We start from the raw sequence: 14,553 nt of genomic DNA, 5'->3' as shown, positions 1-14,553 counted from the left end.
TTTGGTGTGTAAGCAGTTTTCTGAGTGTGACTTGGTGAATTTCCCCATGTCCAATTAATCTGATTATATATCTAGAGGTAAAGATGGAATGGTATCATGGGCAGGGCCAGTTTCACGGGCCTTTGACCATGCAGTCACACGGAGCATTGTGCTTCAGAGGGTCGCACACTTGGTTTAATGCTTTGCTGTTGCTTCCTTGAAATTCTCAATTTTTTTAATAACAGGCTCTGAATTGTCATTTTGCACTGGGTCCTGCAAATCATGTAGCTGGTCCCGAGAGTGCAGCGTGAAGACAATTGGGCTCTTTACACACAGTAAGTATCTCAGGAAAGGCCATGTGCAGTCCTTAAGCAAGGTAAGGACAGCTTCATCAGACAGGGAGGGAGCTGCTGTTTCTGCTAGCAGGAAAGCCCAGTAGGGTTTATAAGTTGAGGGGAATTGGACTGAATGTATCTATTAAGATTTTTGAGGTCTCCGTCATTTCCAATGAGTTACTGAGATTTTTCTATGAGTTCTGGTAAGGCTATGACTTCAACCTAAGTTGCCCTACATCTGATGTTTGCCTATGTTGGCTTTGTGGTTAAATAAATGGACTTTCTGGGGTTTTTGGCCATGGCTTAGGTCAAGAATTTCTTGTTCGTTTTGTTTTGTTTTGAGATGGAGTCTCACTCTGTTGCCCAGGCTGGAGTGCAGTGGTACAATCTCGGCTCACTGCAACCTCTGCCTCCCAGATTCAAGTGATTCTTCTGCCTCCACCTCCTGAGTAGCTGGGACTACCTACCACCACACCCTGTTAATTTCTGTATTTTTAACAGAGACAGGGTTTCACCATGTTGGCCAGGCTGGTCTCAAACTCCTGTAGGTCAAGGATTTAAACCCATGCTAGCTATGGCCCACATGCTGCTATCTTGATTTCTGGAAACTGCAGTTTGAAGATTCTAGACTCTACCTGGCTCTTGTTATGTGAGTTTGGAAGTCTCCTGGGCTCCTCGTACCACAAAGGGAAAGTAAACAATGGCCTGGATCTCAGAGATAGTGTCCGGACAGGCTGGCTACAGTGAGTCAAGGTCTGAGTAATTCTTAGAGTGTGAAGCATAATATATTCCTACAATTAACAGATGACAAAGGCAGCAGAAGATGACAGTGCAGCAGATAACAGGGGTCTGGGGAGTCCCCTTTGGCAGCAGATCTCAGTGTGCTTTTCTGAAGACATCGATTAATGTCACTGCTTATCCCTTGTGAGGAGCCAGGCAGGAGAACACTGCTTTTCTGCAGGTGTGTTGAGAAACGGAAACCTCAGGGCGAGATGGGGTGAGGCCACATCCAGACAGGGACAGCAGAGCAGGCTTGAATTCAGGCTCCTCAATGCCCCAGGTGTTACTCACAGGCATTTCCCCAGAGGATCTAAATCACTTTTCCAGGCCAAAGCTGGAAATCCTGAAATCTCCCTGACCCAAAAGAAACACTCATCATCTCACTGTTGTGGTTGAAATCGCCGCTCATATTTATTGCAAAAGCAGAACAGAATGCACCAGTAGGGGTGCAGCTTCCACGGTTCTCCAAGCACGGGCTGTACATCACCCTTAGGCTGACCATTCCCTTGCAGGGGAGCAAAACTGCTTTGAGGAAATGTCCCCAGTAGGAATACACTAGAAGACGCACCTGCTATTACACCACGCTATGGAGAATACAGCTAATGAAGTGGTGGCAGAAGCTTGGCTGTGTGAGTGCCCTGGGGTAAAAGTCTCTCTTCTGTCCAGTCCAGAGCAGAGCAGAGACTTCTCCCCCTTGGATAGCAGCCTGCCACCAAGACTCAAGCAGCATAAGACTCATCTCGCCAGACTGGCTGTCAGAACACGAAGCACCCAGCTTTCCTACAGGCGGAAGAGTGGAAATCTGACAGTGCCTGTCATTTCCGGTGCAGAGGACAGCATCACCAGGCCCTGCAGTGTCTGGGTGGTCTCTGGGGGGCGGATCCTGATGAAGGGCCAGGAGCCTTTCTCAGTGGAACAGCAGGGAAGGGCCCTTGTTGGGTTGAAAGGCCACAATCAGAAGATAACCCAGAAAAGGCCACTCAGTTGACTTCTTAATCACACAACTGGGACCGCTCAAATGTGCCTGAGCAATAAGTATAGTGAATACTCTCATGTTTACTTATAGTACTGTCTTAAAAGTGTTCTTTCCGGAAAGGCAAAGAAGTGCTTTGGTGGTGTAAGGAACAGACATAAGGAGAAGTGCCCTGATGTACAAGTATTCCTATCGGAACAAACAAGATTTGTTGGGGGAAAGTGTTTGTATAAAGAAGAGATTGGAACGGCTGGAATGAGCCCTTTGGGAGCCTGGCTGGGAGTGAGGTCACGTCACCTGATCCCAATAGGCATGGAGGTGTCTTTGCAGAAGTTCACAGCGTCTTGGGGCACCTCACTTTGAATTCAGAGATATTAGAAAACAATTACTGAGCAAACAAGAAGTTAGACGATAGCAGTGGCTGATAGATTGCTCAGGTTCTCTCAATTTAGGAAGCAGTTTGATGACCCATGGCAGGCCGATCAAGGCAGTTGCCCCCGTGTTAACACGACCCATAGGTATCATCTTCAACTCGTCGTAGCTGGTGTTGGAAATCAGGTATAATTTATCTTGTTTAATTACCTGCTGCCCTGCTCCTAATTCAATTCCCTCCCCTGTGATGAGCTTATTAAGTCTTCACCTGCCTCCGCTGGAAGGAAAATGCCGGCTGGATAGGGAGGCCCTGCACGTGTTGATTTTCAGGCCTCTTGGGTGCAAGGCCACCATCCCCTTCCAAAGATGTACAGTAAGGTGCCAGCAGGTTCGAGCACTAGCGTCAGCTCACCCATCAGGACTAGTGGTTGTCCTGGACTGGGGAGCTCAGAACCACCCTGATTTTCTTCTGAAATAAAGGCTAAGCACGTTGATTCTAAAGTGTTCTCTCCCCAGTCAGGGTTCTTTCTAGGCCGCTCTGCAGGCGAGCACACAGCACTCAGGGATCCCGCTTCTGCACTGTGTCTGGGATCAGGCCAGGAAGGGGCAGCGCGTGGGGTCTGACGTTGAGGCCAGCACCCAGGGGGAAAGCAAGCCTTGCATTTTATCCATTTAGACTCTACCAAATGCGTGATTAAAAACAAAAACTCCTACAACGCTTGAAACAGCTGCATGTACAAAACCTCACTCATTCTCAATTACCGCCAGGATTGGCCCTGCACACCCGGCAGCCCCCGGGCCCGTTACCCGCGCAGGTAGGGGGCGCGCACGGGGCCCCGGGCGTTGATGTGCGGCAGCGCGCCGGCAGCCAGCTTCTCACTGAGTTTCTGGTTCGCCAGCTCCAGGTGGCGGCCCTTCTTACGTGCCTGCCGCAAGGACCTCTTGACCTTTTTCACCCGCTCTCGGAGCTGCCGGTTGCGCTTCTCCAGGGTGGCCACTTTCTGCTGCAGTTTCTTGACGTGGTCCTCCTCCTCAAACAGGGCCTTCTGCACCGAGGAGCACATGAGCTGGAGGCAGAGACAGCGTGCAGGGAGAGGAGGTGAGTCCCAGAAATTGTGCTGGGGGCAGGGGAGTCCCAGAAGCTTCCCCAAGTGCTGACAGCAACACAGACCCCGATTCCCCACCCCAGGATGGGGATAAACCCCCGGATGTCCTTGACGGTGACATTCCCTGCCTTCCACCCTGTGAATCCCGCCCTGGCCTCAAATATAGAGCCTCCGTTTTGCTTTCCATACTTGGCTTCCTTGGAAGATGTCGTTTTCAAAGGATATTCTAAATTTTTGTCATGTATAGCAAAAAGGAAAGAGCCCCGCTTTGGTAAAAGACCAAAAGCAGAAATGCACAGAGAAGGTGGACAGTCCCGGGGATGGGGGGGAATCAGGTGACCTAATTAACAAAGGCTCTGATCAATGCTGGCCTGTCCGACTGAAGGGAGGGGTTCCCTTCCGCAAAAAGGGATTCTGTTTGCTCCCTTCAGTTGGGCTGGCCAGCACACAGAAGGTGGATAGTTCACAGGAAAGAAAACGTCAATATCTCTTAAACGTATTAAAAGATGCTTGGCCCCACTCATAATAACATAAAAAAAATGAAAGCCACAGTGAATTACTATTTCTCACATATTGGCAAAATTTCAGAGTCAGGATTTGGGAAAACAGGTGCTATCATACTGGGAGGAGAGTGTTGACTTCTATAAAGACCAATTTGGCTCTGTCAAAATAACTGCATATGCTCTCTGATCTGGTAATTCTGGGACTCTCTCATATAAATACTCTCATGTGCAAGTTGCCACATGTGCAAACATTATGGCATTACTAAAAGATCGGGAACAAAAATATCCATCAAGAGAGGTCTGGTTCATTAAATTATAGTGAATCTACACAATTCAAAGGTCTGCCGTTTTTAAAGGAACAAGACAGCTCCGTGTGAATGGTGGTGTAGCAATGTCTAAGTGGTGTTCATATTGAAAAGCTGTGCAGAACAGTGTGTATAGTGTGATACCAAGAGTGTGAAGTATGGCACCCGTCTGTGTCTGTTTAAATATGCATACGCTAGCTCTGGAAGCATGTGCAAGAAATGGGTAAGGATGGCTGTATCCAGGGAGCAGAGAGGACAGGAGTAAGAAGATTCATTTTCACTTTTGTACGTTTTGAATTTTGTATTTCATAGGTTTGGCTGTGTCCCCACCCAAATCTCATCCTGAATTGTAGCTCTTATCATCTCCATTGTGTCATGGGAGGGACCCAGTGGGAAGTAATGAAATCGTGAAGGTGGGTTTTTCCTATGCTGTTCTCGTGACAGTGAATAAGTCTCACGAGATCGGATGGTTTTAGAAAGGGCAGTTCCCCTGAACGCTCTATTGGCTCCCATCATGTCAGACATGACTTTGAGCCTATTCACCTTCCACCACAATTGTGAGACCTCCCTAGGCATGTGGAACTGTGAGTCCATTAAACCTTTATAAGTTACCCAGTCTGGGGTAGGTCTTTATTAGCAGTGTGAGAACGGGTTAATACAGTAATAAGGCTGGCATTTCCTTTATATGTGTGTGAACCTATATATAAAAAGAGGTATTCTCATCTCCAGTCTTTCTCCTCCCACCCATTTTACCTCATCAAAAGCTACATTCCCAAAGAAAGACTTGAGCCTCAACTTTCCTCTTGCTTAGAAATCTCCATCAAGTCGGGCTGGGTGCGGTGGCCCACACCTGTAATCCCAGCACTTTAGGAGGCTGAGGTGGGCAGATCACAAGGTCGGGAGATCAAGACCATCCTGGCTAACACGGTGAAACCCCGTCTCTACTAAAAATACAAAAAAAAAAAAAAAAAACACTAAAAAACAAAAAACAGCCGGGTGTGGTGGCAGATGCCTGTAGTCCCAGCTACTCGGGAGACTGAGGCAGCAGAATGGTGTGACCCCGGGAGGCGGAGCTTACAGTGAACCGAGATTGCACCACTGCACTCCAGCCTGGGTGACAGCGAGACTCCATCTCAAATCAATAAATAAGTAAAATAATCTCCATCGAGCCCCACTATCTACACTGCAGTATGGTGGTGATTGGTGAAGAGCTCAGACCCTGAGGCCAGGCTGCTTTGGTTTCCAATCCTGCCTCTTGCACTGACGAGTGACCTGAGACCTTGGGCAAGCTTCCTAGGCTCAGAGTAGTGGACTCTGGGCTGCATTAGCCAGAACCCACTTCAGTACTAAAGGATTGATTTCCCCAGCTTCTTGGCGTGCTGCAGACTGATAGCCCTAAGCTGAGTCTCTCTCCGGAAACGGACCCTGGCCTAAGAGAGCTGCCCAAGGTCACGCCCCCTTCTTTGGAGCACCTGTATCCAATGACTGGTTGATACCAGTGTATGAAGACCAAGACCCCTCATCCCAACTTGGAAGATCTCTGAAGGGCAGTCCCCACTGCTAGGTGTCCTGGGGTAGGCTACAGCCTTTGTTGAGACTGGATCACAGGTCGATGTCTGTCTCCACCTGTTCTTGCTCTTTTCCTCCCCAGGTATTAATCCCAGGAGCATTCTTGAAAACACCACCTACACCTTTTTTTTTTTTTTTTTTTTTTTTAGGACGGGTTCTTTTTCGGCACCCGGGAGTGCAGTGGTGCGACCTTGGCTCACTACAACTTCCACTTCACGGGTTCAAGCAATTCTCCTGCCTCAGCCTCCCAAGTACCCAAGTAGTAGCTGGGACTACAGGCATAAGCCATCAGGCCCGGCTCATTTTTTTGTATTTTTGGTAGAGACGGGGTTTCACCATGTTGGCCAGGATGGTCTCGATCTCCTAACCTCGTGATCTGCCTGCCTCAGCCTCCCAAAGTGCTGGGATTACAGGCGTGAGCCACTGCACCCGGCCCACCTGCACCTCTTATTCCAAAGCCTCCATCTCAGGGAACCTGGCCACTCGCAATGGGATGATCATGGTTGTTGCATTTCACGAGTTAACTTGAAAAATGTTTAGAACCATGCCCTGGTGCACAGTAAACGTTCACTGTTAGCTGTGATGATAGGATAGAGTCAAATCTAAAGCCTTTACCTTTTGTGATTGGACCCGGCCAACATCTCCAGTCTTACTGTTCTTCCTTCTGTTCCCACATTTTATACCCAAGACACACTCGGTCCCATCCAGCTCGTCCTCCAACACATCAGTGCTTTCTCATCCCAGAGGCTCTTCCTTCTGCCTGGAGCGCTGTTCTCCCCAGCTCCACCTGGCCATCTTGGAAGCCCTCTGTGGTCCCTTCTCATGATGCTTTCCAGTGGGTTTCCCTGTGTATGTAATGTGTCTCCCTCTCCAGTCTCTAAGGCACGCTGTAGCTATTCACACCCACACACCAAATACCTGGTGGCACTAGGAGAATGTGACTCAAGGGCCTTGACATTCACAAGTCACAAGCTCCTGAAGGCCTGGTTCACATTGATTTTTGCATCCTTGTTGCCCTGGCCATTTTAGGCCTACAGTTAAGAAAAAGGAGCCAAGTGGAATGTTCCAGCAATACCTGTCATTTAATAAGAAACTCTGGGCTCCCGGGGAAGCCGTTGTTACAGGGGAGACCGTATGTGCAACACTGCCCTCTTCTGGCCAAAATGAGACCCCCCCCCCACCCCCACCCCCTCAAAAAGATGGAAGGTGGGCATGGGAAATTCCTGGGAGAACTGACAGTATTTCTATTGTCTTGTGGATAGATATTAGCTATTAACTTAGGCTTTAATATGGCCAAGTACCAGGCTGAGCACTGTATATTGACACTCCCTCATTAAGTCATGAGTTTTCTACAAGTTATAGTAAATTCTTCAACCAAGAACAAGACAAAGAAGTCCAAAGTCCATGACAGCAAGAGTATCGGGGTTTTGGAAGGCTGCTTGCTCAAATTTTCAAAGAATAGAACCCAATAGTGGCTGTAACATAACATCAAAGAGGAGTTGAAGGGCAGGCTCAATGACGGTCTTCGGAAACTGCGTTTAAAAATCATGAAAAATGGAGGATGCTGGGACTTGAGTGATCACGTGTTAAGAGTTCTAAGACACAACATTCTTCATAGTCAGCCCTCGACTATGGACACAGCTGTTCTCCAGGGGAGCAAGAGGATGAATTTCACCTCCAGCAAGACTTAGAGCCCAGACAAAAGGATGACCTTGACTCAGGCCGTAAAAACCAAGATGGAACAGAGGGACGCCTTGACGTGCATCTGTGTGTGTATCTGGAGGGACAGGATCACTGAGATGGGAATGATAAATTCCCAAGCAAAGGTGAATGTGCAAAGAGCAGATGGGATGAGTGGAGTTCCTCAGTGAACATGCCATTCTTTGGTCTTCATGGCCTCTAACATGGGTAGGGTTTGAGTAGGAGCAAAAGACATCGAAGGACTCTAGTAAGGTATCTGACATGACCAACATAGCACAGCCATGACCCAGGACAGCAGGCAGGTCTGTATCTCTGCAGCAAAGTGGGCCATGCCTCTGAGTAGGGGGAGCCTGTGTCATGTGAATCGACGCTAACGCGAACCAAGCCACTGCCGATGGAGCGGATGAAGCCAGTGGAGCCCTCTAGCATCCCAACCATCGCCTCAAAAGAAAATCCTGTGTTTAAGAAAGCAAGAATTTCTAGAGGAGAGCTGTGCTTTCCAAAATGTGTGTTTCTTTAAGAAACACTCCTTTCTTTGGAATGCTTTCCGAATGAAATCCATCTCCTTTTAAAACTGCTTTAAAAAGAAAAGAAGGTCCAGACATGCTATTTGCTCATTTTACTTTGTGGTATTTTTTGGTAAACTGAGAAGAGCAGGGAAAGGCCAGGCCAAGCTGAAACAGGTACTGCCATATTTTCTTTGAAGAAGAACCAGAGAGAAAGTCCCACAGGGCAGCCCGAAGAAACAGACTCCTCACAGGCAGGTCCCGCTCAGGGCTGCAGCACTCAGCGCCTCCCAGGTGCTTGGGTAGCTTCAGTGTTCGGCATTCGCCTGTCCAGAGCTTTTCTCTGGAAGTTTCCATGTGGCCAACAGGATGCCTGCCTCGGGACAGATGGGAAGATTGCCCTGGGAGCCTGCTCTTTTATTTTCAAAAAGACAAAAGTTAGGCTGGGATATCCATTCTTCCTTATCTGTCTAAAATAACACTTTTTAAAACCATCAAAGCACACATTGGTTGTAGAAAAACATTTTTTAAAAATATGGGAGTAACAAAAGGAAAATCAAAATCAATGATTCTATGGTACAGAGATCATCACTGTGGACATTGTAATCTATTTCTTCCTAGTATTGTTTCTATGGGTGTGAACAGGTAACTATTTCAAAGAAAACTGGAGTCCTGCTGTTACTTGGTTTTCTGTTCTAATTTTTTTTCCCCTTTTCATGTTATCATGACTGTTTTCCAGTCATTGGTCTGTACACTTTACAGGAGTATTTCATGGGAGCTGGAGGAGGGAGCATCTGGTGGTTTCACCTGGCCACGAGGACTAAATCACTAGGCAAGACTGGCTCACTAGGCAAGACTGGCTCACTAGGCCGGGCGTGGCAGCTCATGCCTGTAATCCCAGTGCTTTGGGAGGCGGAGGTGGGAGGACTGCTTGAGCCCAGGACCATCCTGGGAAACACAGGGAGACCCCCATCTCTAAAAAATAAAAACAAAAAATAGCCTGGCATAGTGGTGTTCACCTGTAGTCCCAGCTACTTGGGAGGCTGAAGCTAGAGGATCACTTGAGCCTGGGAGGTCAAGGCTGCTGTGAGCCATGATTGCACCACTACACTCCAGCCTAAGTTACAGAGCAAAACCCAGTCTAAAAAAAAAAAAAAAAAAAAAAAAAAAAGACTGACTCAGGCTCACTAGTTATTAATCACCCTCTATCCTTAGGACCACAGGCCAACGGGGAGGGATGGCAAGATAGGTGCTTATGCATCCATGAGACTGAGTGGCCTTAACACGGCCTTTTTTGGTCACCTGTTTCCAGTTATGGGACAAATCCGCAGAGAGCTCTTCACCCAGGTCTCTACCTGAAGTCTTCGTATAAGTTTTCTGGTTTCCCCGGGAAGCTCAGGTGTGACAAAGTTTCACAATCAACATCTTGAGCAGTTAAGGAATTATATCCATGATACCATCTAGAATCACCTCTGTCATTTCTGAACAGTTTGGCTTCCATGTATTCATTCATTCTGGCAAGAAGCATTATTCTGTGCCTGGTGCTGTATGATGCAGAAAGTCTTCCCCAGTTATTCTGCAATATAGCAAGTTTGTATGAAGCTAAACAAAAAGACAGTACGTTTTTAAAAAAACTATCTCATGGCACCAGACAGACCAAAGAGTCACCAAGAGGATTCTTGCCTTTCACAGCTGCTTTTAATTTAAATAACCACCTATAAAGACAAGACAAAGTGTACTTCCTGAAATGTAAAAATATAAGGGAAGAGCAGTCCAAAAGCAACAACACAGATGAATAGCTTGCCTTTTTAACTCTTTGTTCCTGTTCTCAGGATTCAAAAATGAGAAGGAAGAAAAAAGAAAACCCAGAGCAGTGATCAGGAAACGCTGACCTCTGGGCCACATCTGGCCCCCTCTTTTTGTGAATAAAGTTTTATTAGAACATAGCTATACTCATCAGTTTGTTTTGTTTGTGGCAGCTGTTGTGCTACAGTGGCAGAATTGAGTAGCGGCAACAGCTGATTCCACAAAACCTAAAATCTGGCCCTTTACAAGGAAGAGATGCTGAATCTTAATCTCAAGAGGGGCTCAAGGCAAACAGAGGTGGGAATTGGATGGGTTTGGAGGGCAGCTGGTCTATAGGCAAAGAATGGACGAAGGACAAAGGTACTGAAAAAAACACCTGGTGCTAGAGACTCCCAAGAACCTCACTGCCCACATCTCACCCCTTTCCCACCATTCAGATGCTGGTTTGTGATGATGGCTTTGGCTGCCAGGTCATGGTTCAAGGTCTCCATGATCCTTGTCAAAGGTCCCATTGACTCCATCTCAATGTACTGCAGCCAATGTTTGCAACTGGCTCCAGGTGGAAATGAACAAACCAGCTCTTCCCAACACGACTGACCAACTGTTTCTAAAATGCATCCTTTGACATGGGACAGATGCGCCTAGAGCCTGCCCCGTGCCCTGCTTGGGAACATCAACTCAGTGTGGAGAAGGGTCTGTAGGGGATTGCTCTGGTCCTGCAGTTGGTTGGTTAATTCTGAAAAGTTTACATGGCGCTGTGTTTTCTGACCCAGTGGAGGGCAGAGGCCAAGATTCCTTCATCATCCACATGATTCAGGGACTCTGGGGAGCTTGGTGGGAAGCCACTGGGCCTCCACCCACATCCTCCACAGTGTCTTTTGGCCTTTTCCATAAACAGGTTGGAAATGCAGCTCTGTTCCTCCATCCTGTAAAACTCTTTAGAGACAGAGATCTGTGAGGAGGTGGGTGGAGAGCCACGTCCACGCGGAACAGTTTCCTGAATGACTCAACAGGACCAGGCTCAAGGATGCCCAGAGCTGCTGAGACAACTCCCAAAGCTGGGAAGTGACAGCAGGGCAGTTCTTCCAAGGACTGTCTGGAGGGACAACCTGAGATGCCTCTGGCTGCATGTGGCTTGGCAGTTTGTTCTCTCCTCCACCCAAAGTCAAAAGAGCTGCCTCCCTGGTGCCAAGAGCCCAAACCAAGGGAACGCTCATGCCCAAGCTGTGGCTGGAGGGGAGGCAAATGAAGAGGAGGGTGGAGATGGATCAGGGAAGAGGTTGGGGCAGGAGTTCTCTTTCCATGAGGCAGCACCCGGCCTAGCTGGGCCGGGCCACAGCAGCCTCTCTTGCGTCCGCTTCCTGATGCTGCTTGGGGAGGAGGCAGCCAGGCAGCATGGGTAGGAAGGGGTTTTGGAGTTAGGCAACTCTGGGACTGAATTCTGCCTTAAAGGATCCCACTCTCCACATACCCAGATACCTGTTAGAATCCATGGTTCAGGGAGCCCACTCAACCTCACCATCGGGCAGTGAGGTCTCCCTTAAGTCAAAGAACCTGTCTTGGCTCAAGTCACCTCATGTGTACAATGGGCCTAATAATGCCTCTTCCCTAGAACTGCTCTGAAGATGAAATCAGATGATAAGGGTAAAGCATCTGATGTGGCACCTGGTGTAGGATGAAGGACACATGAAAGCTTTTGTGATTGTTGTTCGCCTGAGCTTGACCTTTGCTGCTGGAACTGCTCTCTCACCATACTAGGTCCTCTTGAGTGTCTTATGATTTTTTGTATCTAATTCCTTCCACTAATCTCTGCTCATCCACTGCTCACACCTTAACCAAATGATGACATTCTACTTCTTCTCCAAGTCTTGGTTCAAGAGTCACCTCCTCTGTGATGCCTTCCTGGTTCCTTCTGAAGTCTTCCTATAAGGAAGAGCCCTGTCATCTTTTCCTGGTTCCATTGTCAAGTTTATCACATAGGGCTCTAACTGTTGGTTAGCCTGACTCTCTCCCAGGCTGAGTCCCTTGAACACAACGGCTCCATCTTTTCATTCTTGCACCTACACTTAGCATGCAGTAAGCACTTATAATAAATGAATGAAGAGATGCAGGTTGAAATAGAAGCAAGTCATTTTCAATGACTCAAAAATGGACAACCAGTGAAGAAGCTGGAGCTACCTTTTAATGCTGAGGCTGGATTCACCATCATCCCTGTGAAGCTCCATTTCCCAGGAATAAAGTTAGTTTTGCCGGGTGCAGTGGCTCACACCTGTAATCCCAGCACTTTGGGAGGCTGAGGCTGGAGGATCATTTGAGGTCAGGAGTTTGAGACCAGCCTGGCCAACAATGACAAAACCCCATCTCTACTAAAAATACAAAAATTATCCAGGTGTGGTGGTGGGCACCTGTACTCCCAGCTATTCAGGAGGCTGAGGCAGGAGAATCGCTTGACTCGGGAGGAGGAGTTTGCAGTGAGCCAAGATCATACCACTGCACTCCAGCCTGGGTGACAGCAAGACTGTCTCAAAGAAAAAAAGAAGAAAGTTAGTTTTGACCATTTGTTCTGGTAAGATCTGGGAGCTGGATTCAAGGAGCCCTGAACTTGGTGTATTTTCCTTACTTTCTTTTCTGCCTGCCCCCACCTGCCCATCCCCTGCTGACTGGGTTATTTTGTACATCCCCATACGAAATCCCTTAAGAATTGCGGGACATGACGCAGATGAGAAAAGAAAATCCATCTTGGGAGGGCAGATGCTAGATGATGGAAAACCTGGGTAAATGCAGGAGAAGGGATCACATTTCAGAAGCTGGGGCCAGGGCCAGCCCTGCTGAGAGCTGGATTGCAGTAGCAGCTGGATGTGGGAAGAGGGGGCGGGAGGGGGGGACAAGATCTTAAATGGCCAGGGGTTAAGTCCTGTTGATGGCCCATGATTAAAACCAGGAAACACTGAGCTGTCTTGGGTGAATTGCCTGCCATCAGAGGAAAGGGGGGTTTATTAGGTAAGTTCCACTACAGAGATCATAAAGCCATGTCTTCAGATAAATCTACTACAAAGGTTTCCCAAAGTGGAGTCTCCAGGACACTCATTTCATGAGATGTTTACATGGGGACCAAAAGGGTGGTTCTAGTTAAAAAAGGTTCGGGAATGCTGCATATTATGGCTTCCTCTCTAATGTAATGCTTAGGATCAGCTGTGCACATTGGTCCAGCATTAAACCTCTCTAACTTTGTTTTACCTCAAATCTCATCGGCCTCTGGTGGAGATTTCCAACACACAGCAAAAATAGACAACAAGAGTGTCTAGCTGCTCAGTTATGAGCAGCCTCCTGTGTTTCTCCCAGGGAGTTTTGCAAACATTTTCTCTTGTCTGTGATACAAAGAAGCCTGGGAAACACTAGGTCATGGAATACTGATTTCAACTGTCAATCCTTTTTCTAGAACTACCAAGGGCTAGAAGGGTGCTGAAATCACCCTTGGCTAAGAACTGTGATTTTTTTGTTCTTGTTTTAGAGACGGAGTTTCAGTCTTGCCCAGGCTGGAGTGCAGTGGTGCGATCTCAGCTCCCAGGTTCGAGCAATTCTCCTGCCTCAGCCTCCCAAGTAGCTGGGACTACAGGCGCCCACCACCACACCCGGCTAATTTTTGTATTTTTAGTAGAGACGGCGTTTCACTATGTTGGCCAGGCTGGTCTCAAACTCCCAACCTTGTGATCTGTCTGCCTTGGCCTCCCAAAGTGCTGGGATTACGGGTGTGAGCCACTGCACCCGGCCAGAACTGTGATTTCTTAATGCTGACCACTGTCCATGGTGAGTGCAAAGAAGGTGTCCAGGTGAAGTGGGAAGGAAGATGTTCTACTTTATTTTTTTTTAGGTTTCCAGAAAATCCATATCACAGTGGATAGGTCACTGGTCTAGGTGCAAGGCTCCATCTACCTGGTGTCCTTGGACACTCATGGTCCTGTGAGTTACAGCATCTGAAAGACATCTTCCAACCTTCGATGCCTCTGCTTGTTTAGTCAAAGCCTCCTTGGGGACACCTCAGTCCTTAGCGAGTCACGGCCAGTTAATTCTCTCCCATGAAAACAGCAGGAAGGCTATGAGGGCACTACAGCCTGGCTGATGCAGGCATTCCCTTGGGAAGGAAGAGCGCCATTCATGGTCTCTGGAATCTCAGGTTTCTGTAAAGATAAAGAGGTGACCATCGGCCCTCTGATGTGTGCTTAGCTTCCGTGGCATCCCAGGCCACAGGGGAGGAAGGGCAAAAGGACCTGATGATGTCTTCTCCCCACCATCCCCAGCAGCTGACAGGTGGCTGCCAGTGGGGTGCCTGGGGGCCATGCTTTTTCCTGCCCCGACCATGGAGTGTGGGTGTGCCAACCCTGGCTGATTGAGGTACACTGAGCTCCCCCCATCAGCGCTTTAAGCTCCATGTCTTGAGTATTTGCTGTTGCCCAAGGGAAGAATAGGTCATTGGTCCAGTCAAAGCTTACCCCTTGCTCTGTGGACCTGTGTGCTTGGTCCTGCAAGGGCTCTGAAGTCAGGCTCTCCCTTCCGACGTCAGGGCAAAGCAATGAGGCTGTGGAGAGTGGTAGGCTGAACCACGGACTGAGGCTGTGGA

At 48.2% G+C, this 14,553-nt stretch overlaps 1 protein-coding gene across 1 annotated transcript in view; it reads right to left on the bottom strand.

Annotated features, from left to right (window-relative positions):
- Positions 1 to 1,480: 1,480 nt before the first annotated feature.
- CCDC3 (coiled-coil domain containing 3) overlaps positions 1,481 to 14,553 on the bottom strand; it is a 103,365-nt gene continuing 90,292 nt past the window's right edge. Inside the window, exon 3 of the mRNA XM_023223328.1 lies at positions 1,481 to 3,506. Coding sequence (XP_023079096.1) covers positions 3,243 to 3,506 — 264 coding nt within the window. The 3' untranslated portion in view covers positions 1,481 to 3,242. The remainder of the gene's footprint in view (positions 3,507 to 14,553) is intronic.

The sequence above is a fragment of the Piliocolobus tephrosceles genome, chromosome 9 (assembly GCF_002776525.5).
Source record: "Piliocolobus tephrosceles isolate RC106 chromosome 9, ASM277652v3, whole genome shotgun sequence".
NCBI classification, from domain to species: Eukaryota; Metazoa; Chordata; class Mammalia; order Primates; family Cercopithecidae; genus Piliocolobus; species Piliocolobus tephrosceles.
The sequence above is the reverse complement of the archived record's forward strand: the minus strand, read 5'-3'. Positions and strand labels throughout refer to the sequence as shown.